General features: G+C 47.8%; 1 protein-coding gene across 1 annotated transcript in view; it reads right to left on the bottom strand.

Annotated features, from left to right (window-relative positions):
• Positions 1–415: 415 nt before the first annotated feature.
• LOC307214782 (sodium-dependent proline transporter-like) overlaps positions 416–26,495 on the bottom strand; it is a 33,604-nt gene continuing 7,524 nt past the window's right edge. The window contains exons 2-15 of the mRNA XM_079973780.1: positions 24,810–25,050; positions 21,073–21,204; positions 19,638–19,792; positions 18,852–18,904; positions 18,454–18,592; positions 15,527–15,661; positions 13,327–13,430; positions 12,087–12,211; positions 11,622–11,734; positions 9,075–9,209; positions 7,949–8,048; positions 4,727–4,845; positions 3,366–3,539; positions 416–1,946 (exon numbers count right to left, since the gene is read on the bottom strand). Coding sequence (XP_079829906.1) covers positions 1,782–1,946; positions 3,366–3,539; positions 4,727–4,845; positions 7,949–8,048; positions 9,075–9,209; positions 11,622–11,734; positions 12,087–12,211; positions 13,327–13,430; positions 15,527–15,661; positions 18,454–18,592; positions 18,852–18,904; positions 19,638–19,792; positions 21,073–21,204; positions 24,810–25,050 — 1,890 coding nt within the window. The 3' untranslated portion in view covers positions 416–1,781. The remainder of the gene's footprint in view (positions 1,947–3,365; positions 3,540–4,726; positions 4,846–7,948; positions 8,049–9,074; positions 9,210–11,621; positions 11,735–12,086; positions 12,212–13,326; positions 13,431–15,526; positions 15,662–18,453; positions 18,593–18,851; positions 18,905–19,637; positions 19,793–21,072; positions 21,205–24,809; positions 25,051–26,495) is intronic.

Raw genomic sequence — 26,495 nt, 5'->3', positions numbered from 1 at the left:
TTCCACTGCCGGACAGCTCTTGCCGTTGGAGGGGAGTGGGGCACACCAAGAAGGGCCTCAGAGGATGAGCTCAGGATCTGGGTCAGTTCATGTGGGGAGAGGCAGTCCTTGAGGTATTGTGGCCCTGAGCTTTGAATTGGGCCCGGAAACAAATTGGTAGCCACTGCAGACGGGTCAGGATTGGCCTCCCAGGCTCAAACCGTCTTGCCCCAGGGAGCAGCCTAGCCACCAAATTCTACATCAGCAGACATTTCCTCACTGTCTTCAGGGTCAGCCCTGTGCTATAGCATTGCAATAACCATTTATGCACACTCTGTGGGTTGTGGGTTATGTGTTTGCACCCTAATCCCTACCCTGGGCTGTCTTTGGCCCAGTTCCCAAGGGGGAGAGAGAAAAATCAATTGCATCAAGGCACTTGGAAGAGATCGAACCATTTATTTGGGGGGAAATCTTCAATTTCCCCTGGAAGGGAGGGGGAGCCCTGCTTCCACATCTGGTCTTCACAGGGGTTGCATCTTCCAAACCTTTCCCTCCCAATACCCCACTTCCGCCAACCAAAGCCCCACACAGTTAGAACCCCCTCCCTACTCGTCCCGACATTGGCACCCACAGATCTGAAGAGAGAGAAACAGGAATACAACATAGCAATGGAGTGCAGAGACTGTGGGCAAGGGAATTGTGAACTGGCTTCTTTCAGGAGGAGCAACGGCAGGGGAAGGGGCTCAAGGGTGGAGAGACCCAACTGCTTGCACCTTCCAGAGCGTTAATTTCAGGGCAGGGCTAGGGGACCCCACCAGCTCCCATCTGCCTCAGGCAGCATTGCCATTGGTAAGTGCTGATGCAGGTTGAGTCCCACATCCTATAGGAGAGCCAGTCGTTATCCAGGGGATCGGGTCCTTCCCTACACCCGCTTGAGCTCGGTTACTTCATTGGCTTCGCACTTGGCACCTAGCAGGGACTCTGCCAAACTCGGGTGTCTAAAAAGAGACGGACAAACACCTGCTAGAAACCAGTGGCGTAGCGTGGGGGTGCAGGGGGGGCCGGCCGCACCGGGCGCAACATCTGGGGGTTAGGGTTAGGGTGCGCAAATCCACGGTTAGGGGGCGCAAATCCACGGGTTAGGGGGTGCAAATTACTTGCCTTGCCCCGGGTGCTGACAATCCACGCTACGCCACTGCTAGAAACCCAGCCCTCCACTGGCCATCTGCTTGGGCCACTTCAACAATGGGGGCGAGAGGAGGGAAGAGGGAGCAAGGAAGAATGACCTGGGTGGGGCACAAGGGACACAGAGGAAGCAGCCCAGAGTTTTCCTGCTGCTCTGCAGCAGATCAGTAGACAATGTCCTGCTTGTTTTCTTCCTGGCTGGAGAGTCAGGTGTGCAAATGAGAGAGAGAGGAACGCTTCACCAGTCCAGAAAGACTGGCTGGGACCTGGCCTCTCGAGCGAGTGGCACCTCCTTGGCAAGACATCTGTTGAGTTGGAGGAGCTCCTGGAGACAGCAATAGCCTGCCGTGTTCGTGAGCCCAGCAGGGCTTGCAGATGGCACCAAGGTTGCCACAGCAGGGTGTAGAAGAGTCCTGCCAGGCCTTGGCCACCTCCCTGTTACGCAGGGAAATGAGCTCTGAAGCCCTAGGCAGGCCTTGCAACAGAGAGTTTGGCCCCCGACTCAGACTCTCCTTGGCAAACAGCAGCAGGGCTTCCCCAACGCTATGATTGGGACGTCTCCAAGGAAGCTGAGATGGGCAGTTGCTGTTGGCGAAGGCGGACAACCGCTGCTCCGTTCACCCACAGATTGATGCTTCGTCGCCATGTGGCGGCTGCCAACCCCCTGCAAAGTCGTTGTCCGTCAGGTTCACCGTGTAGGGGACATCGATGATCTCATGAGACGCATCCCGGCTGCTGGCAGTGCGCCAGGAGTTCAGAGGGCGGATGGCTTTCCTGAAACGCTGGGACAACGGCAGAGAAAAAGGCTATGAGCTTCTGAGTTCAGCTTTGAACCTCCAACCTTGCATCCTAAATTAAAAGAAGCACGAGGGCTCAGGACTCCAGGAGCTCTGCATGTTCAGCCCCCCAACATCCCCCTGGTAGGGTTGGGAAAACCCTCCTATGGAACCCTGGAGGGCTGCTGCCACTCCGTGTGGGTCAGGGATCACCAACCTAGTGCCACCCCCCTCCAGTCATTGGACTACAACCCCCATCAGTCAGGGATGATGGGAGCTGGAATTGGAAGGTTCGGGAAAGATTAAAAAGTAGGGCCTTCTTCCTGCTGAGCAAAGAGCATGCTTGAACTACAGAACTCCCTGCCACATGAGGCAGCAATGGCCACCAGTTTGGATGGCTTTAAAAAAAGGATTGGATGAATTCATGAATGAGGAGAGGGCAGTCAGTGGCCACAATGGCCACACTCTGCTTCTGAATACCACAGGGGGCCAGGCAGAACAGCTCTGTCTTGCAGACCCTGCAGAAAGATGTCAAGTCCTGCAGGGCCCTAGTCTCTTGTGACAGAGCATTCCACCAAGTTAGGGCCAATACTGAAAAGGCCCTGGCCCTGGTTGAGACCAATCTAACCACCTTGTGACTGGGGACCTCCAAAATGTTGTCATTCGTGGATCTTAAGGTCTTCCGCAGAGCATACCAGGAGAGGCGGTCCCATAGGTACGTGGGTCCTAGGCCGCATAGGGCTTTAAAGGTCAAAACGTCACCAGTCAAAACCAGGTGACGTTAGATGACCCTGGGCATCCCTTCCAACTCTCAAGATAGGCCAGCTTGCCTAAGGCCCTCTACTGATTAATAATAATAATAATAATAATATTTTTTATTTATACCCCGCCCTCCCCAGCCAAGGCCGGGCTCAGAGCGGCTTACAAACAATAATAAAAACAAGAAGAATGATTACAACTTAAAAACAACTTAAAACTGTAGAATTGGACGAGTCCAGTGGTTCTCAACATGTGAGTCCCCAGATGTTGTTGGACTACAACTCCCATCACCCCTGAGCTCTGGCCTTGCTAGCTAGGGGTTATGGGAGTGGTAGTCCCACAACATCTGGGGACCCACAGGTTGAGAGAGGCTGCTCTAATCCAACACCCTGCAGTTCAGAAATCTCAAGCATCCACAACAGAAGGCCGCCCAACCTGTGTCTAAAAGCCTCCAAGCAGTCCACAGACTCCCAAGGGGAGGCTGTTGAATAGCTGCTACTGTCAGAAAGCTCTTCCTGATTCTTAAGTCAGAAACTCCTCAGAATCCCTCGGTTTGGGGCCTCCCTTCCGAAGCAGCAGAAAACAAGCTTGATCCCTCTCTTCCATGTCAAGGCCTTGGAAGGTGTCTATATCACATTACCATTCAGCCTTCTGAATCATACTCACATCTGCCAGGGTCCCCGACTCCTTGAAGAGGGCAATGGCTGCCCAGAGAGGGATCTGGATGCAGGTCACGACCCCCATGCAGATGCCCAGGGCCTCCCCCCACTGGGGATACTGGTAAGTGCCGTAATGCAAAGTCGTGCTGGACAGATCCAGGAAGATGTAGAAGAGGATGAACTGTGGGGAGGGAGAAGGAAATACAAGCAATTGTTGGAGGATTCTGGGAGTTTCAGAAAGGGGCAGTCACGTGTGAGCCTCCCCACCTCCTGTGTGAAAGGAGCAGAATGGTTTTCTTGCTATTCCGGCAGCAAGCGATAATAATAATGATAATAATTTATTATTTTTACCCCGCCCATCTGGCTGAGCTTCCCCAGCCACTCTGGGCGGCACCCAATCAAATGTTAAAAACAATACAGCATTAAATATTAAAAACTTCCCTAAACACGGCTGCCTTCAGATGTCTTTTAAAGATAGGGTAGCTGCTTATTTCCCTGATACCAGATGGGAGGGTGTTCCACAGGGCGGGCACCACCACCAAGAAGGCCCTCTGTCTGGTTCCCTGTAACCTGACTTCTCACAATGAGGGAACAGCCAGAATGCCCTCAGAGCTGGACCTCAGTGTCCGGGCTGAACGATGGGGGTGGAGACACTCATTCAGGTATACTGAACCAAGGCCATTTAGGGCTTTCAAGGTCAGCACCAATACTTTGAATTGTGCTCAGAAACGTACTGGGAGCCAAAGGAGCGGTGTTCTGAGGTCAGAGACCACAGTGATGGCTGTGAAAAGCCAATAAACAAGGGAGAAATTTGCCTCCCTAAGTCTTCCAATATCACGATGCCATTACAGTCATACCTCATGTTACGTTTGCTTCATGTTACGTTCTTTCAGGTTACTTCCTGCGGCGACTTGGAAGTACCGGAAAGGGTTACTTCCGGGTTTCACCGCTCGCGCATGCGCAGAAGCGCTAAATCACGCTTCAAGCATGCGCACAAGCACCAAATCGTGCCGTGCACCTGTGCAGATACGGCGCTTCAGGTTGCGCTCTTTTCATGTCGCAAACCTGAAGCGCCACAAACCTTTTCATGTCGCAAACCTGAAGCGATTTGATATCCCGCTTTATCACTACCCGAAGGAGTCTCAAAGTGGCTCACAATCTCCTTTCCCTTCCTCCCCCACAAGAAACACTCTGTGAGTCCAGCCCAGGTTGCAAAAATCCAGGTTCAGAAAAGGAAAGCCAAAATGATCAAAATGAACACGGCTTTCACCATCCAGTTATTTAAATCAAGATGAACAGTGGCAGGAAGCTGATAAAAAATCTCTGCCCTGCCCCCACCCAAGCGGAAGGGTGGGGGGGGCCACATACCAGCAAGAGCCCTGGCGTGAAGACCACCCAACAGGCCTTGAAATACAGCACCAGCTTGCTGCACCAGGGTGGGCAGCGGCAGATCATGTCCACGATATCTTGGCAGAACTTGTTGATGCCTGCATGGTTGGGGAAGAAGACGAGGAAGGGGAGTTAGCAGGTGGGGGGCAGCATGGCAGAACGCCCCCCCCCCCGGCCACCGCACCCTCAACTGGGACACCTCTCCATGGTTTACCATATTTTGCCGTGTATCGGACAAGGGTTTTTGACTCAAAAATCACGTAAAAAAACTGGGGTTGTCCAATACACAGATAGTGGCATGGGGGGGGGGGGGAGGAGCAGCGGTGTGCCGCCAGACAGCTTGTTGGCGGGAGTGCAGATTCCCCGCATGGCAGGTGCTCCCTGATGCTCCCGTGCGGTGGCATCAGAGGAGGTTGTGCTCCCGGGAAATGACCTAGGGAGTGTTTCCTGCCCGCAGCTGTGTGGGGAGAGAGGCTCAACAACTTTGCGCCATCTCCCCTCATTTCCCTAAAATTGAGTCCCCCCCAAAATAGGGGTCTTATACAAGGGGGCGTCCTATAGACAGGAAAATACGGTAATATGGGTGAGCTGCATCATGGAGTTGCAAAGTTCTCTTTTTTATATATAAATGATATTTATTAGAGGTTTAAAAATTATAAAAAAGAAGAAAAAAAGACAACAAAAATTTAACAAAACATACATTACAATACATAGAAAAGAAAAAAAGGAAAAAAACATAAAAACCAATACAGCAATATCAATAAAAAAAGATTTTAAAAAAACAGATCCAATGTTCCATATCTTTATCTTCCATTTACTTGTTTCATCGGCCTCCTCACACCTCCCTTTTTGTATTCTAATTTGATTATTTGTTTCAGCAAATTCTTTCCATCTTTCTCAATTTTTATTACATAATCTGTCTTAACAGTCTAACCTATTAATTAACTCAACAAATCCTTTCCATCTTTCACAATATTCTGTCATTCAGTTTGCCTTAATTTATTTTAAGCTTATCTTACCATAAAATACCTTAAAGCTTAAAGCTTAATACTTATTTATACATAACTCCTTATATCATTTCTACTAAAGCCAAATAGTTTCATTCCAACGTTTTTCCTAATACTCATTAATTTTACACTAATTCCCAAAGTAAATCTTTAAAAACTTTCTTCCAATCTTCCTCCAGCGTCTCTTCTTCCTGGTCTCGGGTTATGTCAGTCCTTATTGTCCATTTCTTCTAGTCCATCAACCTGGTAATCTTATGTCCGAGGCTCTTAAGTCTTTTCCATGTCCCTTCTGCAGATCTTCTTCTTGTTTGTACTTGCACTTTACCTTATCTTTTGTTGATCTCTTTCTTAACTTATTTCCTTTCTCATTGAGGAGTAGGTCTCGGGGATGTTCCAAATCAAAAATATCTCCATCTCTCCTCAGCAAAGTTCTCGAGGCATCCATCCCCTTCTCCGGCTAGGCCACTGAGAAAGGAGGAGTTGGGCTTCTTCTGACAATGGCTTTGGGGTCTCTCTCCAAACAGGCCACGAGGGCTGGCCAGTGGTTGCTCCTGGCTTACCGATGGAGGTTGGTTTGTTTTACTTTCACATGTGGTTCCCATACCTTGGGGGGGGGGGTACCTGCCCCTTGGTTCCATAAACTCATTTGTAATGCCCCCTCCCCTCCCCAAAACAGTATTCAGACCAGCAGTTTGCATGGCCTAATAATAATAATAATAATAATAATAATAATAATAATAATTGTTATTTATTTATACCCCGCCCATCTGGCTGGGCCTCCCCAGCCACTCTGGGTGGCTTCCAACAGAATATTAAAATACAGTAATCCATCAAACATTAAAAGCTTCCCTAAAGAGGGCTGCCTTCAGATGTCTTCTAAAAGTCTGGTAGTAGTTGTTCTCTTTGACATCTGGTGGGAGGGCGTTCCACAGGGCGGGTGCCACCACCGAGAAGGACCTCTGACTGGTTCCCTGTAACTCGGCTTCTCACAATGAGGGAACCACCAGAAGGCCCTCGGAGCTGGACCTGAGTGTCTGGGCAGAACGATGGGGGTGGAGACGCTCCTTCAGGTATACTGTTAGGGCCTGTTAATAGAACCACTGCAAGAAGCCAGTTACCGTGAACCAGGCAGAGGGCCTTCTCAGTAGTGGCTCCCTCCCTGTGGAACGCCCTCCCACCAGATGTCAAAGAGAACAACAACTACCAGACTTTTAGAAGACATCTGAAGGCAGACCTGTTTAGGGAAGCTTTTAATGTTTGATGGAAGATGGCACAGTGGGATTCCAAAAGGTAGCAATTAGTTGCACGTTTATTTGAAAAACAAATATATGCAAGGATAAGTATATGCTCTAATCTAGTCTTGCAGCCAAAATAAAAAAGGAAGCGTGCTTTTATGCATTCTTAGTAATTAAACGGAAGGATTCCTGACAGGTGTCTTTGGTCCCACCCTCTGGAGCAGCAGAAAACAAGCTGGCTCCATCTTCCACACAAAAGATACCGTATTTTTCGCTCCATAAGACGCACCCAGTTTTTAGAGGAGGAAAGCCCTGGTTTTCTGAGGTTTTTTGTGCAGCTTCTTTTGCAAAGGGAAAAAAATCTTGTTTTTATGGGATTCAACTCACAGTTCTGCAGCTTCTTTAGGAAAGGAAAGGGAGCCATTTCCACAGTTTCCAGACAGATAGTCTAATCAGCCAGTCACACGTCACTGGGAAACAAACAGCCTCCTTCTGCAGAACATTCAACAATGGAGGCCGGGGCAAGGGGCCGGAAAGGGAGCCAGCGATCGACCACACATTCGCCCCATAAGACGCACAGACATTTACCCTTACTTTTTAGGAGGGAAAAGGTGCATCTTATGGAGCAAAAAATACGGTACTTGAAGATGCTTGAAGATGGCTATCATCCCACTTCCTCAGTCTCCTCTTCTCCAGGCTAAATATCCCCAAATTCATCCAGTGCTCCTCTTGAAGGCTGAGTTTAAGAGGCCTTTGGAGGGTGCGGGGATGACAGACAGAGGTGGGAATTGGCCACAAAATCTTGCTGTGCTCCTCAAAGCGCCAACGGCCCTGAGGGCATCCAAACGCCATTCGAGGCTATGCCTCAAGTTGGCGGTGCAGCAGGAGGAGAAGAGTTTGGAAGCCAGGAGAGCTCTGGAAGAAACAGACTGGAGTGGGGAGGCCTGCAAGGTACTCACCGTAGAAGAAGGTAACTCCGAGGCACATGAAGAGGGCGATGATGATGAGCCCAAAGCTGGTGCTGTAAGAGTCCATGAGGGTGAACCAGTAGATGCCGCCCTGGGGAGGGAGGAAAAGCCACACAGGTGAGAACGGAAAAAGAGCCTTGCTGGATCCAGGTAGTCCACTATCCCGCTCCTCTTTCCAAGCTCCCTCCAGTGGCAGGGAGTTCCACAGTTTAACTATGTGAAGGAGGACTTCAACAGGGCAGAGACATTGTGCCCTGCAGGCTTCTTGCGCTCGAATCCTCTCACTTGCCGGTTTCCCTTTGGGCATCTTGGTTGGCTGCTGTGGGAACAAGCTGCTGGACTGGATAATATAATAATAATAATAATAATAATAATAATAATAATAATAATAATAATAATTTTTTATTTATACCCCGCCCTTCCCTGTTTAAAAACCGGGCTCAGGGCGGCTAACAGCTTGATCAAGAATGCGACTTAAATAACAGCATAAAATACAACATAAATAAATACAACAGCAGAAAGATAGCATCTCACGAAACATTTTATGCTCCGTGTATATAGGCACCTTCTTTAAACTCTTGAATGGGTTAAATATCAAAAGCACCCAATCAGTATGATCCTCAGTGATAGCCTAGTTTCACTGAAGCCTCCTCCAGAGACATGCAAATGGGCAATGCGCGTCCCCCCTTGTTCACTAGTTGAAGGTAAAGGGACCCCTGACCGTTAGGTCCAGTCGTGGCCGACTCTGGGGTTGCGGCGCTCATTTCACTTTCTTGGCCGAGGGAGCCGGCGTACAGCTTCCGGGTCATGTGGCCAGCATGACTAAGCCGCTTCTGGCGAACCAGAGCAGCGCACGCAAACGCCGTTTACCTTCCCGCCAGAGCGGTACCTATTTATCTACTTGCACTTTGACGTGCTTTTGAACTGCTAGGTGGGCAGGAGCTGGGACCGAGCAACGGGAGCTCACCCCGTCACGGGGATTTGAACCGCTGACCTTCTGATCGGCAAGCCCTAGGCTCTGTGGTTTAACCCACAGTGCCACCCGCGTAACTCTTAAATAACTCAGTTGCCCCCTCCCTTGGCCTGATCCAGCAGGCTCTTCTGGCATTCTGCTTACCTGTGTGATTAGCAGGAGCCCCAGAAGGTAGAAGGCAAAGCAGAGAAGCCCCAGGAAGACAGCTTTGCGCCTCCAGTCGCGAAGCGAAGGGAACTCGTCCATCACTGCCGTCGTGATGCCTTCCATGTTCCCAAACTAGAAAGACAGAGAAACATTCACAGTTTTTTTTTTTTTTAAATTAATTTATAAAATTTTCAAATATAACAATAAAGGAAAAACATTCCATTCGAAATATACATCCAATTTTTATCTTTTCACTTTCAGACTTCCATCAGTCTATCTGGAAATTTTTCATATTATCACAATTATTCACATTTCTTCCATCTATATTGGTTTTTTTTTTAACCAAATTAATCTTAACAATTATTATAAAACAATATTTCTTTCCATTATTATCACAGAGCTTCTTGAAAACCTACAAACGTTAATTGGCCTTCACATATATTTTTAATATACTCTGTAAGTTTATTCCAGTCTTCGGTAAATCTCTGGTCTCGCTGGTTCCGAATTCTCCCCGTTAGCTTGTCTAATTCTGCGTATTCCATCAACTTCATTCTCCATTCTTCTTTCGTCAGGATTTCTTCCTGTTTCCATTTTTGTGCCACCAAAATTCTTGCCGCTGTTACTGCATATAAAAACAACTTCTCATCCTTCTTTTTTATGTCATTTCTTAGTATTCCTAACAGAAAAGCTTCTGGTTTCTTAACAAAGGTATATTTCAACATTTTTTCCAATTCATTATAAATCATTTCCCAGAAACCTTTCATTTTTTTACATTCCCACCACGTATGATAGAATGTTCCTTCTTTCTCCTGACATTTCCAACATTTATTACTAACTTTATATATCTTTCAAAGTTTTACTGGTGTAAGATACCATCTGTATAACATTTTCATAACATTTTCTTTTAATGTAGTACATGCAGTAAATTTCCTTCCTTCTTTCCACAATCTTATCCAATCATCAAATTTAATATTATAACCAAAGTCTTTGGCCTACTGAATCATTGCAACTTTAACCTCTTCATCCTTAGTATGCCACTCAAGTAATAATTTATACATTTTAGATAAAATTTTGACATCATTATTCACAATTTCTTTTTGAAATCTAGATTTTTCATCTTGAAAACCTCTCTCCAGCATCTCTTTTTTAAACATCGCATTCACTTGGAAGTAATGTAGCCAATCAAATACATATTCTTTAACTTCATCATATGGTTTCAATTTCCATTTATTTCCTTCTTTTGTAATTAAATTCTCATATGTAATCCAACTCCCCGTCATATTGATCTTCTTAACACTCATTACCTCCAGTGGCGACAGCCAGAATGGAGTTTTAAACTCTAATAAATTTTTGTTTCTATTCCATACTTCAATCAGCGGACCTTGGAAAATGTGATTTTCAAAACCTTTATGCACTCTTTTTTTCTCATACCATAAATATGCGTGCCAACCAAATCTATTATCATATCCTTCTAAATCCAGAAGTTCTGAATTTTCCAACTTTATCCATTCTTTCACCCAGCAAAGACATGCAGCCTCGAAATATAACTTTAGGTCTGGAAGGGCAAAGCCTCCTCTATCTTTTGCATCCGTTAAAATCTTAAATTTTATTCTAGGCTTCTTGCCCTGCCGGACATATCTTGATAATACTCTTTGTCATTCTTTAAATATCGTCACACCTTTAATTATTGGTATTGATTGAAATAAAAACAACATTTTTGGTAGCACATTCATTTTTACCGTTGCAATCCTTCCCCAGAATGACAACTTCATGAGAAACATTCACGGTTAGGGTGGGAGGGAGTCCAGCACCCACAGCGCCTGCCTACCCGCCATTCTGACCTCCTTCCATGGGGTACAATTTGACATGCACTTCCCCACAAAATGAAATTGTGCAAAACGCACTTGTAAAACTGGTCCCATCCACTTGCGCCATGCACCTTTTTTGCCTCGGGCCTGCCAATTATCAGAGCATGCCCCCCCCCAAAAAAACCACACACACACAAAGGAAGGATCTATGGAACTCCCTCCCACAAGACCACCAACCTAGATGGCTTTAAGAGAGGATCAGACAAATTCATGGAGAAGGAGAAGACTATCGATGGCTGCTAGCCAGAGGCAGTGATGCTTCTGAATCTCAGTTGCTGGAAACCCCAGGAGGTGAGACTTGCTCTGGTGCTCAGCTCCTGCCTACAGGTTTCCCATAACCAGGTGGGCCACTGGCCTGATCCTGCAGGCTCAACTGGTGTTCTTATAGTAGTGTTGGCCATGTCTGGATGTCTCCCCACCCCAGTTATTGGATTGGCCTTTAAAACTGTGGTTTCATCTGACATAGCCCAGTGGGTTCGAGCGTGGCGCCGATAACGCCAAGGCTGCGGGTTCGATCCCTGTCTGGGGCCAGCTGCACATTCCTGCACTGCAGGAAGTTGGACTGGATTGATCCTTCCAACTCGGGAATTCTGTGATTCTCTTGCAGAGTCCGGCTAGCCTTGGGCCTGCGGAAGGAGGGGTACCCAGAGCAACATCTGGAACATCTGGAACTGACCAAGGTGTCCACTCCCAGTGTGAAGAGCATCAGGAAGAAGAGGATGGACCAGAAGGCCGATCCCGGCAGCAAAGCAAGGGCTTCTGGGTAGGCCACGAAAGCCAGACCTGGACCTGGGGAAGGACAGAAGGAAGGAGAGATTTTGGGGCCATTAACCCAGATGTGTTTGGCAGAATCAATTGCAGGGCACGGAGGACGAGGCCACACCCGAGGCACCTGGGATTTACGCCCTGGATGCCACAGCCATGCTTGCCAAGGGGAAGCAGGGTGGACCGAGGAGTTCTGGGTTCGAATCCCACCTTGGTCCCGGACTCCCAAGCTCAAGGCTTATTCAGAGAGGAGGTGAGGAAGCGACCCATCCAAGTTATCCTCTCCAATCATTCCCCGCTTTGATTGGCAGGATGTAAGCCCCTCCCAAAACAGACGAGGACCCACCTCCTCCTCCTCCTCCTCCTGCCCCCCTACCTGAATCTGCCACTTTCCCCACGGGGACCTTCTTCCGCCAAGCCATGTGGCCCAGGATGGAAAAGATGGCGAAGCCGGCGAAGAAACTGGTGCAGCAGTTGCCGATGGCGATGACCAAGGTGTCCCTGCAGGAAAAGATGTGGAGGGAGGGAGGGAGCATTCGATTCCTGCATTTGCAGGGGGGCTGGACTAGATGACCCTTGGGGGTCCCTTTCGACGATGTAGTCTTAGGATACTATGTGCTGAAGACACGCCTCTTTGGCACCTGAAAGACGTATTTAGGACCCACTCTAGCTGCAATTGCAGTTTGTTTTGAACTGTTTTAACATTAAATTTTATGTCATCATAGTCTGCCCAGGGACCTGGGCTGGGTAATATTATCTCACCCCTAACTCTAATAAGAATTATATTTTTCTAGATAGATAGATAGATAGATAGATAGATAGAGGTAGATAGATGATAGATAGATGATAGATAGATAGATAGATAGATAGATAGATGATAGAGATAGATAGATAGATAGATAGATAGATAGATAGATAGATATCTCCTTCATGGATCACTGCCTGGTCATGGGGAAGGGGCTTGCACAACTCAGAGAATCTATGAGCTACGTCATGCATCCCAGTATTGGTGTATGGAAGTGAGAGCTGGACCATAAAGAAGGCTGATCACCGAAGAATGGATGCTTTTGAACTATGGTGCTGGAGGAGACTCTTGAGAGTCCCATGGACTGCAAGAAGATCAAACCGATCCATTCTGAAGGAAATCAGCTCTGAGTGCTCACTGGAAGGACAGATCCTGAAGCTGAGGCTCCAATACTTTGGCCACCTCATGAGAAGAGAAGACTCCCTGGAAAAGACCCTGATGTTGGGAAAGATGGAGGGCACAAGGAGAAGGGGACGACAGAGGTGAGATGGTGGGACAGTGTTCTTGAAGCTACCAGTATGAGTTTGACCAAACTGCGGGAGGCAGTGGAAGACAGGAGGGCCTGGCGTGCTCTGGTCCAGGGCGTCACGAAGAGGCGGACACGACTAAATGACTAAACAACAACAACAACATATATACATCTATTTATCTATCATCTATCTATCTATCTATCTATCTATCTATCTATCATCTGTCTATCTGTCTGTCTATCTATCTATCTACAAACTGGGTTCAGAGCTGAGAATTATTTTCTTTTCTGAATGCATTTTGTAATTTCCTTTGGAGCACTCTCAGCCCAACAGTCTCTTACCTGATCACATTGTTGTCAAACTTGTTGTAGGAAGCCATAGAAAGGAGTCCCCCAAAGCCAATGCCAAGGGAATAGAAGATTTGCGAGGCAGCATCGTTCCAGACCTGGGGTGGGGTGGAAAGAGATTTTTTTTAACCCAAAATTCACTTCCCATCCCTTCTGTGGAGCAATTTGTGCAACACCGAATCCCCAAGTTGCCACCCTCTTCATTTGCACACATTAAAAGCCGTGTGGCGCTGCAGAAAAGAGTGTTCCTGAGCATACATTCTTGGGAGAAGGAACAAGGCTGCCGGAACTGAACTGGGGCGACTGACCTGCATTGCAGGGGCTTGGACTAGATGCCCTTTGGGGACCCCCCTCCAGCAGTTCTGCACTATAGATCCAGACAGCTGTGCCAGACGGGGCTGATGGGAGCTGTAATCCAAAACCTCTGGAGGGCGTCAGGTCGGCAAAGGCCAGATTAGAAACTCAAATTTTGTAATTTATTTCATTACAGCCCTCTCTTCCTCCAAAGAGCTCCAGGTGGTGAATATGGTTCTCCCCATTTTATCATCACGGTTAGAATTCCTGCTCCATGATTGCAGTCCTGGGATTGTTGTCTATCACATGACAGTGTATGTTTTGACTCCACGGAGTGGGAAGTGACGGAGACAGGATGTTTGTGTTACTGCGTTCCGTGAAGGGGGACTATTGTCCTTTGTTCTTTCTCTCTTTGCTATCTGATGCTAGAGAGAGAGGGAGCCACGTTGCAGAGCTCCTTGTGTGTTTATATGTAAATAAAGTAGATTAGCCAAAATGCTGAGTTGCTGGGGTCTGTCATGCAGATGAAAGCTTTTGAAGCTCCCAAACGAAAGACCAAGAGGGAGGGAACATGCCAGTTGAGCATGTGTCTCTATCAAGGTCCTACTCGAGTGTAAGCTGAGGTCCTGACAATCACAACAACCCTGAGAGGCAGGTTCAGCAGAAAGAGGCAACAACTGGCCCAAAGCCATACCCACCGAGCTCCATGGCTGAGTAGGGATTTGAACACTAGACTCACCCAGGCCTTTTCTGCGGTGGCCCCCTCCAGGGAGGCTCATTCGACCCCTTTAGGCGCCAGGCAAAAACGTTCCTCCTCAACCAGGCCTTGGGCAGATTAATATTCCACAGCCTTTTAATTGTGTTTGTGGCAGGGGGACGATGGGTTTGTTCTTATTTTTGTTATGTATTTTGTGTTTTTATATTGTCATTTTATGTTGTGAACCACCCTGAGAGTGAAGGGTGATACAAATTTAGTAAATAATAGGAGTCCTGCACTCTTAACCACTGTGCCAAACTGGAACTCTCTGTGAACATGAAAGTTGGATTATCCGTGCTGCCTGTCCTGGACTCTGCATCGCAGACTACTACTACTACTATTACTAATTTATTATTTATACCCTGCTCATCTGGCTGTGTTTCCCCAGCCACTCTGGGTGGCTCCCAACATAATAAAGCGATAAAACATCAAACATTAAAAACTTCGCTAAACAGAAGTCTTCTAAAATCAGATAGTTGTTAATAATAGTTGTTAATAATAGTTGTTAATAATAATAATAATAATAATAATAATAATACAATGGTACCTCGGGTTACATATGCTTCGGGTTACAGACTCTGCTAACCCAGAAATAGTGCTTCAGGTTAAGAACTTTGTTTCAGAATAAGAACAGAAATCGTGCTCTGGAGGTGCGGCAGCAGCAGGGGGCCCCATTAGCTAAAGTGGTGCTTCAGGTTAAGATCAGTTTCAGGTTAAGAACGGACCTCCGGAACGAATTAAGTACTTAACCCAAGGTACCACTGTAATAATAATAATAATAATAATAATAATAATAATACCCTGCCCATCAGGCTGGGTCTCCCCAGCCACCCTGGGCGGCTTCCAACAAAAGATTAAAAATACACTAAAACATCAGTCATTAAAAACTACAGTAGTCCATCAAACATTAAAAGCTTCCCTAAACAGGGCTGCCTTCACATGTCTTCTAAAAGCCAGAAAGTTGTTTCTTTCCTTGACATCTGATGGGAGGGCATTCCACAGGAAGGGAGCCACTACCGAGAAGGCCCTCTGCCTGGTTCCCTGTAACTTGGCTTCTCGCAGGGAGGAAACCGACAGAAGGCCCTTGGAGCTGGACCTCAGTGTCGCACCCCCCATCCCCAAGAACCCCCCTGCCAGGCGTACCTGAGCACTGCTCAACCGGCTCCAGTCTGCGGAGAGGTAGAATCGCACGCCCTCGATGGATCCCTCCAGAGTGGCTCCTCGGATGATCAGCACCACAATGACCACGTAGGGGAAGGTCGCCGTGAAGTAGACCACCTGGGTGGGGAGACAAAGGGACAGGCTCTGAGCGGGGGTGTGTGTGTGTGTGTGTGTGTTAGGATATTGATATTCTGTTCCACCTGTTCCACCTTATGGCCTTGCGGTTCCAAACTTGAGGTTATATTACGAAGCCGCATGTCTTTGTTGGGTAAAAGACTGGATTGTCATCAAAAACAAAAATTTGTTAGATCTAGAGGGGTTTAATCTAAGATTCGGTTGGCATGCCTATTTATGGCGAGACAAGGGAAGGGTTCATAAAGGTTTTTCTAACCACATTTTCAGAGGGCCACTGCTGGAAGTGTGGGAAAGGAATAAAAAACTGTTGGAGCAGAAAACGCCCTGGTGGTTATCACCAATAGACATTTTAACAATTAAAAAATTAAATATAGAGGGGGAAAGATGGACATATGAAGATTTACTAACCAAAACAGAATCCGGGTGGAGGATTAGACCTTATGAAGAAATAAAAAGCAAGCTGACTGGCTGGATTCAATACCATCAAATTAATTCAATGTGGAGGGAAGATAATAAGATCGGAATAAATGACCAGAAATCTAGATTTCAGATTGAAATAATAGAAAGTAAAACAAAATTATTATCAAAAATGTACAACCAGTTACTTGAGTGGGACACCAAGGACGAGGAAGTAAAAGATGTGATGGTGAAGTGGGCGGTAGACCTAGGGTACAACATAGAGTTTGATAAATGGAAGGCATTGTGGTGTAAAGATATGAATTTTTCAGCATGCACGACACTAAAGGAAAACATGTATAAGATGATGTACAGATGGTACATAACGCCGGTAAAACTACATAAAATGTATAGAACGGGCGATAAACTGTGTTGGAAATGTAAGAGCAAGGAGGGCGAATTCATTCATATGTGGTGGACGTGCGAGATTCTCAAAAAATTTTGGGAATCCATCTATAATGAATTAAAAAAAATTCTTAAATACACGTTTGTTAAAAAACCCGAAGCCTTCCTGCTGGGGATAATTGGTAAGGATATCAAAGAAGAAGATAGAACCTTTTTTCAATATGCAACGGTGGCCGCCAGAACCCTCATAGCACAGTACTGGAAAACACCAAAAATCCCAACACTAAAGGAGTGGCAACTTAAATTATCCGATTATTTGGAGCTGGCTAAATTGACACAGAAAATAAGAAATCAAAGAAGTGCAAAATTTAACAATGAATGGGATAAATTTAGGATATATATGGAAATAGAGACAAGGGGAAAATTAAAATGTTGATCAGAAACACATATGTACTTATAGAAATCACAGTAGGCATGAGATAACGCTTACTACATAAAAAGTTTTATTAAGGAATAGACACAGCAGATAGATAAGCAAGATAATAATTTCCGAAATCGAGATAAAGGGAAGTCGATCAATGTCATCAAAGTTGTATGTATTTCATGTTTTGTTTGTTTGTTTTTTTTTCTTTTTCTGTTTTTTCTTTTTCATTTTGTCTTTTGTATGTCTGTGAAATATATTTATGTCAAAATTTAATAAAAAATTAAAAAAAAAAAGATATTCTGTTCCACCTTAAAACAGATGTGTGGATTATTATATGTCACATGTCTGTTTACACTCCACCACAGCTTGCTGGGAATTTCCGTTTGTGTGTATAGCTATTGCTTTTGCTGCCTGCTCCTGGACACGAAGGGGAGAAGACATTTTTTTCCCTTTGTCCTGATGTATGGTGAATAAAGGTAAAAGGTAAAGGGACCCCTGACCATTAGGTCCAGTCGTGACCGACTCTGGGGTTGCAGCGCTCATCTTGCTTTACTGGCCAAGGGAGCCGGCGTACAGCTTCCGGGTCATGTGGCCAGCAGGACTAAGCCGCTTCTGGCAAACCAGAGCAGCACACGGAGACACCGTTTACCGGAGCGGTACCTATTATCTACTTGCACTTTGACATGCTTTTGAACTGCTAGGTTAGCAGGAGCAGGGACCGAGCAACGGGAGCTCACCCCATCGCGGGGATTCGAACCACTGACCTTCTGATCAGCAAGCCCAAGAGGCTCTGTGGTTTAACCCACAGCGCCACCCGATAAACTGCCTGTAAATATGCTCTCGTAGTCATCTCCTGCCACTTTTGTCTGCGCAGTGTTATTTACTCTGCTGATTAGAGCGTGCTCCTGAAGCTGTGGGTCGCTGTTTCATGCTGAGCCAAGGGACTGGAGATCGCCCAGCTTACCGGCCGGTGGGCTGGAGCCAGCTGAGGGCTAGCAAATTGCCCCCGTTTTGTTGGATGCATCCCAACAGCCAGTCCCAGACCCCCCCAACAGGAGTTCAAGGGAGGGGAGAGCAGGGGAGGCAAGGGACTGACACCCCCCCCCCAATTTGGGCACCCAGAGCCAGAGCCTTAGCGAGGGAGGGGGAGATGGACAGGTGATGACTGACAGCATTTGGGGGTGGGGCAGGAGATGGCAGGTGATGAGGGAAGGGCCGTAGCTCAGCGGCAGACCATTTACTTGGGATGCAGATGGTCCCGGGTTCAATCCACCTACTGGCGTCTTCAGGTATGGCTGGAAGAGTCTCCTGCCTGAAGGCCTCGGAAGCGGTTGCTGCCAGCCAGTGCAGACAACACTGGCCTAGGTAGGCCATTGGTTTGACTCAGTATCAGCAGATATGACTAGCAAGGGATTTGGTGTATAATATACAGTTGTCAGCATGGGGGAAATTATGGAAAGAGGATTCCGAATGATGAGGACTAGAAACTTTGTTTTATTTTCTGAAGGACGATGTCCCTCACAGATGTCCCCCCCCCCAAGTCGCTCACCTTTCCTGAGCTGTGGATTCCCTTGAGCATGCACAGAAAGATGACCAGCCAGGCAAGCAGCAGACACAGAGCCAGCGGCCATCTCACGGGGCCTGGGTCGCCCAGGCCGGTGCTGTGGACCACGCCAAGGACCTGTTCGCTGGGAAGAACAAGCGGAAAGGCTGGAGACAGGAGGCCGTCGGGGTGGGGGTGCACTCTATCCCCAACCAGCCCCCTTTCTCCATGCCCAGCCCAAAACAAAACCCAAAAGAAGTCCAGCTCGGCCCCCTGTTTTCCCCCCAGTGGCCAACCTGCAGGAACGGCAGTCAGGTGGTCAGCTCTGAGCTCCCTACCCCGGGTAACCCCAAGGGGACCTTCAGGGAACAACAACAACATTGGTAAATAAAAACAGCACTCACTTCCAGAAGGCTTCGCTGGCGCTGACTCGAGAGGCGTTGCCCCAGGATTCATTCTGAAATGGTAGCAAAGCAGTTGAGCAAAGTGCATTTACACGTTCTCTGCCCCCGCATTCAATCCCCAACAACAACCCTGCAAGGTGCCTGAGAGGCAGTGACTGTCCGGCCCCCCAGAGTCGCCGAGGAAAGGCAAGTTCCTGCCCTGCACTTCGCTGACCACCGAACCTGTTCCCCAATAATTTCTGCTGCGGGAAGTGTCTCGTTGGTGCGACAGAACCCTTTGCTTACAGGAAGGCAGAGGGTTGGGCTAGAAGACCTCTGGGTTCCCTTCCGATTCTATAAAGTTATGTTTCCAGTCAAAATGTTGCACAGGATATGATACAGCACAACAATAATCTTTATTGTCCCATACAGAACAACGAAATTGAAAAAATCTACATCAGACATTCAAAAACCCACAAGCCTGCTATCCCAGCTATCCCAGCCTGGTTAGCCCCTAAAGTCTGATACCCACATAATATACTCACATAAAGACTACCTTACACCGCGTTTAAAACCAAAATTGCATTTGAATAGGAACTGATTCTCAGGCGGCTGGTCCTAGTCTACATAACCCTGGACCTTCTTCCAGAAGGCAGAAGCTGAAAGAGATAATTTCCAGGGTGCGCACTATCCTGCACTCTCTCTGCAGCTTCCTTATGGCACCTGGGAGCATAGATTTGATCCAAGGTGGGAAGACCCTCTCCCAGACAGACACACACACACACACACCCTGCTCCCCACGTGCACCTGCAACTGGCAGAGGTGGGCGTTCTGTGGGGCATCGCAGGACCAGGGCAGGGGGCTCTGCAAAGACATGCCCAGGTAATAGAAGGTCCAAGCTATGATGATGTTGTAGTAGAGAGAGACCAGCGAGGAGACCAGCAGCATTCCGATCCCAATCCCTGCAGAGGAAGAAGAGGGGAAATCAATCGTAGAATCATAGAATGGAAGGGACCACGAGGGTCATCTAATAATACAGTGGTGCCCCGCAAGACGAATGCCTCGCAAGACGAAAAACCCGCTAGACGAAAGCGTTTTCCGTTTTGGAGGCGCTTCGCAAAACAAATTTCCCTATGGGCTTGCTTCGCAAGACGAAATGTCTTGCGAGTTTTTCTGACTTTTTTCCCCTTCCCCCCCCTTTTTCTAAGCCGCTTATCTGCTTATCCGCTAAGCTGATAAGCCGCTAAAAGCCGCTAAGCCGCTAATAGCGCTAATCCGCTAAGCCGTCAATGGGCTTGCTTCGCAAGACGAAAAAACCGCTAGACGAAGAGAATCGCGGAACGGATTCTTTTCGTCTTGCGAGGCACCACTGTAATAATAATTTATTATTTAACGTCTTTCCTTCTGCAGTATTGGATGGCAGGTTGAGAGGAGTTCCCTACCAGGACAGACTTTGCTTGTGTGCCCAAGACATTGATTCTATAGAACATATTTTGCTGCACTGTGCAAAATGCAAGCAAGCCAGGGCTGAACTGATATTACCCTTGCTGGTACCTTTCCCGGGAAAATCAGAGGCTCACTATGTCAAGTTCCTATTGGCAGACCGGACAAACGCTAGAACATTAGCAGTGGCGAAGTTTTTATTGGTGGCTGCAAGAACCAATGATCCCTATCTTTAAGTCTGAACAAAATGCTTGTTTAACCTGGAGGTAGGCTGTCTGAATTGTGCGTTGCTCAATCTCTCAAGAGTCTCCTCCAGCACCAGAATTCAAAAGCATCAATTCTTCGGTGATCAGCCTTCTTTATGGTCCAGCTCTCACTTCCCTACACCACTACTGGGAAAGCCATGGCTTTCACTATACGGACCTTTGTCGGCAAGGTGATGTCTCTGCTTTTTAAGGTGCGGTCTAGGTTTGTCATTGCTTTTCTCCCGAGAAGCAGGTGGCTTTTAATTTTGTGGACAAAGACAAGAGGAGCTACAAAGCATGAGAAGCTCACCAGGTATGCTCAGGAGTTTGCTAACACAGCTGTTGCAGATTTAGCTGTGGTTAGTGGCTGGACACAGGTCTTGGAACCCGGAGTCTTGAAAGGGGTACAGGGTTTGTCCTCAAGGGATGGAAAACCACCCCCCCCCCAAAAAAAAAACCCTTCAAGGTGACTTGCAAGAGAGATAAAGGAATCAATTGCTCACTATGGAAATACGAACAGCAATATTTTTCAAGCTGCACCTGGAAGCACCTACCTTTCAAGAGGGGGCAGCACTTCCAGACAGTGATGGGTCCTGCAGCTCCATATTGGCCCAGGCTCAGCTCCATCAAGAAGAGAGGCAACCCAGTGAAGAGAAGCATTATGGCGTACGGGATCAGGAACACCCCTGTGGGACACAAGGCAGGCCTTTAGTCAGGGATTGGGGGAGCAAACCCCCAAAATTGTGCCTGGCTTAATTCGACTAAGCGGGATGACTGATTCCCCCTTGTTTTAAGCAGATGTTCAGGATTGGTGCCATGGGTGAGCAGTTTTCAGTTTGGGGATGAGATCAGGAAGAGGAGACATGATCGAAGTTTTAAAAATTGAGCATTGCAAGGAGAGAGCGGACAGAGGGAAAGTTTCCTCCCTCTCCCATAATGTTAAAAATTGTGGATGTCCAATAATAATAATAATTTATTATTTGTACCCCACCCATCCGGCTGGGTTTCCCCAGCCACTCTGGGCGGCTTCCAACAAAGATTAAAAATACATTATAATGTCGTGCATTAAAAACTTCCCTGAACAGGGCTGCCTTCAGATGTCTTCTAAAAGTCTGGTAGTTGTTTATCTCTTTGACATCTGATGGGAGGGCGTTCCACAGGGCGGGTGCCACCACTGAGAAGGCCCTCTACCTGGTTCCCTGTAACTTGGTTTCTCGCAGTGACGGAACCGCCAGAAGGCCCTCAGCGCTGGACCTCAGTGTCCAGGCAGAATGATGAGGGTGGAGACGCTCCTTCAGGGTTACAGGGCTGAGGCTATTTAGGGCTTTAAAGGTCAGCACCAACACTTTGAACTGAGGTCGGAAGCATCCTGGGAGCCAATGTAGGTCTTTCAAGACTGTGTTATGTGGTCCCGGCAGCCACTCCCAGTCACCCATCTAGCTGCTGCATTTTGGATTAGTTGTAGTTTCCGGGTCACCTTCAAAGGTAGCACCACAAAGAGCGCATTGCAGTACTCCAAGCGGGAGATAACCAGAGCATGCACCACTCTGGCGAGACAGTCTCTGCGGGCAGATAGGGTCTCATCCTGCATACCAGATGGAGCTGGTAGACAGCTGCCCTGGACACAGAAATGACCTGTGCCTCCATGGACAGCAGTGAGTCCACAATGACTCCCAGGCTGCACACCTGGTCCTTCAGGGGCACAGTTGCCCCATTCAGGACCAGGGAGTCCTCCACACCTGCCCATCTCCTGTCCCCCCAAAAACAGGACTTCTGTCTTGTCAGGATTCAGTGAAGCTGAATGTGGGGAGATTCAGGGCAGAGAAAAGGAAGGACTTCTTTGTGTAGTGCATAAACTGTGGAACTCTCTGCCACAGGAGGCAGCAATGGCCACCAACTTGGATGGCTTTGAAAGAGGATTGGGCAAATTCATGGAGGAGGAGAGGGCTAGCGATGGCTCCTAGTCACAACGGCTATGCTCTGCCTCAACATACGGAGGGCACCAGGTTGGCTAAGGCTGGCCCGTTCCTCTTTGCAATGCATCAAGCTCAAAAGGCGTTTAGGCCCTCCAGCGGCATCTGCTGGAACATCCCCTGAGGGCGGAAACTGCAGAGATGTTGGTGACGAAACGCAGAAGGATTTCCCAAGATTTGAAGCCTGGGGCCTGGTTTGCTGCAAGTGCCAGGGGCCTGCACTTTCAATTTCTCCTTTATATTCTGGAGGTTTGTGGAACTGCCTGGTGGCATGCAGAGAAAATACCTGCCACTCTCAGGACCTGCTCTCTGCTTTGCCTTCTGAAGTTTAAGACCGTTGGAGAAAGGATGTTTTGCAAGACTTTCCCTGTGTGGTCCATTTCCCAGAAGAGGAGCAGCCTCAGTGTGCTGCCAGGGCAAGCTCAACTGCAGCTGTTTTAGGGTGGCAGCACCAGAGGGTACGATGGGGAAAGTTGGGCACCAGCCTCTCCTTGGGGCGAGGCTGCAAAGTCCTTCGAAACCACAGGAGGAAAGATGCAGAGATGCAGAAATAGAAGCTGTGAATCCTCCTAAAAGCGCACAGATTCTGTGCCCTGGCTGTAAAATTGGGTTAAGTTTCTCCTGAAGGAGCAGGTTCATAGCTTGAGGGTCCTCCTGGGTCCTTTGCTGTCGCTCGAGGCTCAGGTGGCCTCAGTGGCCCGGAGTGCCTTCCATCAGCTTTGGCTGGTGGCCCAGCTACGTCCCTATCTGGACAGGGATAGCCTAACTACTGTTGCCTATGCTCTGGTAACTTCAAGGTTAGATTACTGCAATGCGTTATAAGTAGGGCTGCCTCTGAAAACGGTTTGGAAACTTCAGCTGGTGCAGAATTCAGCAGCCAGGTTGCTCACCAGAGCAAAATGGTTTGAGCATATTGCACCGATCCTGGTCTGACTGCACTAGTTACCGATTTGTTTCCGAGCCCAATTCAAAGTGCTGGTTTTGACCTGTAAAGCCTTAAACAGCTCAGGACCACAATGCCTCTTCCCATATGAACCTAGCCGGACCCCGAGATCATCTTCTGAGGCCCTTCTTCATGTGCCTCCTCCTTGACAGGTCCGGAGGGTGGCAACACGAGAGCGGGGCCTTCTCTGCAGTGGCTCCCCATCTGTGAGATGCTCTCCCCAGGGATGTTTGCCTGACGCCTTCATTATACACCTTTAGGCGCCAGGCAAAAATGTTCCTTTTCAACCAGGCCTTTGGTTGACCTGACCAACATCCTATACCCTTTTAAAATGCGGTTCTTGGGGGGGGGTGTATTATTGGGTTATTGCTTTTATTTTAATTTTATATACTGTGATCCTTTTATGTGAACCGCCCTGAGACATCTGGGTATAGGGCGGTATATAAATTCAATAAATATATAAATAAATATACCGTATTTTTCACTCCATAAGACACACTTTTTTCTTCCTAAAAAGTAAGGGGAAATGTCTGTGCGTCTTATGGAGCGAATGTGTGGTCCCTGGAGCCAAATTGCCCAGGGGCGAAAAGCAGATCATGCTTTTATTTTTTGAAAGAGGGAAGTGGGTGTTGAAACAAAGCCACTGTTCGGCAAGCAATCGGGAGGGAGATAAGGGACGCTAGCAATAAAGGAGGCTGCCTGGGAGGGGGGAGGTAAAGACAGCAAACTTGCTAGGAGAGGAGATAGGAAGCAATGAGGAGAGAAATAAGAAGAAAAGGAGGAGCAAAAAACCGTTCCAGCTAAGGAAAACACACTAAGGCAAACAAGAGGGAAGGGGGTGTTGAAAGGAAGCAGCTGATTGGTGGGATCGGGAGGGAGATAAGGGATGCTAGCGGAGGCTGCCGGGGGGGAGGTAAAAGTCCATGGATACTCAAGATTTTTGCATTGGGTCACCCCAAATTCATCAGATCACATAGCATGTCCATGGCTACAGCCTGCACCAAAAAAATCACGCATCCACTGTTGCATGGGGCCGCAATGGCGCAAAAACGTGGTTACAAAGCATGGATCCACATGGATCCTCAGGATTTTTGCATTGGGCTACCCCAAACTCACCGTCAAATCACATGTCTGTGGCCACAGCATGAACCACAAAAATCACATATCCACTGTTTCGTTCAGAATATTTTTTCCTTGTTTTCCTCCTCTAAAAACTAGGTGCGTCTTATGGAGCGAAAAATACGGCAAATAATAAATGACCAAGGAGCTCAGGCAAGGACCTAGCTCCCCAGCCTCTGCCTCAGGCTCTCCAGCCGCCACCCTGGGGACTAGAAGCATGAGGCGTCTCTTTGCCAAGAGCATCCGAGCCACTCACCGCCTCCATTGCGATAGCAGAGATACGGGAACCTCCATACGTTGCCCAGCCCCACGCAGTACCCGACGCAGGAGAGGAGGAACTCGTACTTCCCTCCCCACGTCCCCCGGGGCTGGCTGGGCTCAGGGAGCGGGGTCACTGGCTGGATCTGGAAGGAGAGCTGGCTCTGGGCGGGACTGGCAGGAGATGGGGGGATCCCCTCCAGGGGCGCCCCATTCATCAGGATGGCACCTCCCGGCGGCTGGAGGAGAAAGAAGGAGGGTCACCGGAAATCGAGGCAGGAAGGAGGCACTGCAAAAAAAAGGCTGCAGCATTTCATTTCAGACTTTTTTTTTAAAAAAAGTGTATCTTCATTGATTTAAAATAAATACATTTATGGGAAAACAGACAAACAAACAAGCATGCAATCAAACAAACAAACAAATAATGGAGAAATCAAACAAACCACAACATACGAAAAAACAAAATTAGTATAACATCACTTATAATCCTTTTTTTTTAATAAATAATTTTTATTAATTTTCCAACACAAGTATACAATCTTATCGAAATTTCCACAAATTTAGTTCTTTTTGAACTTCCTTCGGCTTCTCTGACAATCATCCATGTTTACCTCTCAATTACGCATTTCTCTGATTATATTGCCATTAAACTTCCCTCCCACTTCTATTTCTTTTTAACAATATATCTCGACTTTCACAGTGCTTCTTGAAATCCCGCCATCGTTGTTTGCACATCACATATTCTTTTCAGATATTCAACAAATTTTCCCCATGATACTGAAATCAATTACCGTATTTTTCGCCCCATAGGGCGCACCGGCCCATAAGGCGCACCTAATTTTTTGGGGGGGGAAATAAAGAAAAAAAATTATTTCCCCCCCAAGGTGCGAGGCTGGGGCGGGGGAAACCTGAGCTTCCCCCGACCCCAGCCCCCAGAACAGGGAGCTCTGCGCAAGCCGGGGGAGCCCTCCCGCAGCTTGCGCGGAGCTACCCGAAGCCCCGGCGCGACTGCTCAGCGCACCGGGGCTTCGGGATAAGAGGCAGCGCTGCGCAAGCTGGGGGAGGGCTCCCGCGGCTTGCGCAGAGCTACCCGAAGCCCCGGCGCGACTGCTCAGGGCGCCGGGGCTTCGGGGTGCAGGCAGCTCTGCGCAAGCCGTGGGAGCCCGGGACCCGCGGGCTCCCACGGCTTGCACAGAGCTTCCTGAAGCCTGGAGAGGGAGAGGGGTCGGTGCGCACCGACCCCTCTCGCTCTCCAGGCTTCAGCGAAAGCCTGCATTCGCCCCATAGGACGCACACACATTTCCCCTTCATTTTTGGAGGGGAAAAAGTGCGTCCTATAGGGCGAAAAATACGGTATAAAACTTATAAAGAAATTAAAAATGACTTCCAATTAATCTCACTGTACTTTATCAATTAACTTATACCACACAGTTGCATATTTCTTATATAGTCTCTTTTAATCTCCCTATTAACTTATATTTATACAGTCTAGTTCTGCCAAGATGTTTCCTTTTATACCATAGTTTGTAAAGTATTCTTTAAAGATTCTCCACGCCTTATAGACCTTTTGTTTCGGTCGGACTCTTATCCTTCCTGTCACCTTCGCTAGCTGCAGATATTCTACCAATTGGTTTTTTAGTAGCAAGGAATTGGGAAAATACAACAATACCCAATACAGCATTTT

The sequence above is a fragment of the Podarcis cretensis genome, assembly GCF_951804945.1.
Source record: "Podarcis cretensis genome assembly, chromosome: 4".
NCBI classification, from domain to species: domain Eukaryota; kingdom Metazoa; phylum Chordata; class Lepidosauria; order Squamata; family Lacertidae; genus Podarcis; species Podarcis cretensis.
The sequence above is the reverse complement of the archived record's forward strand: the minus strand, read 5'-3'. Positions and strand labels throughout refer to the sequence as shown.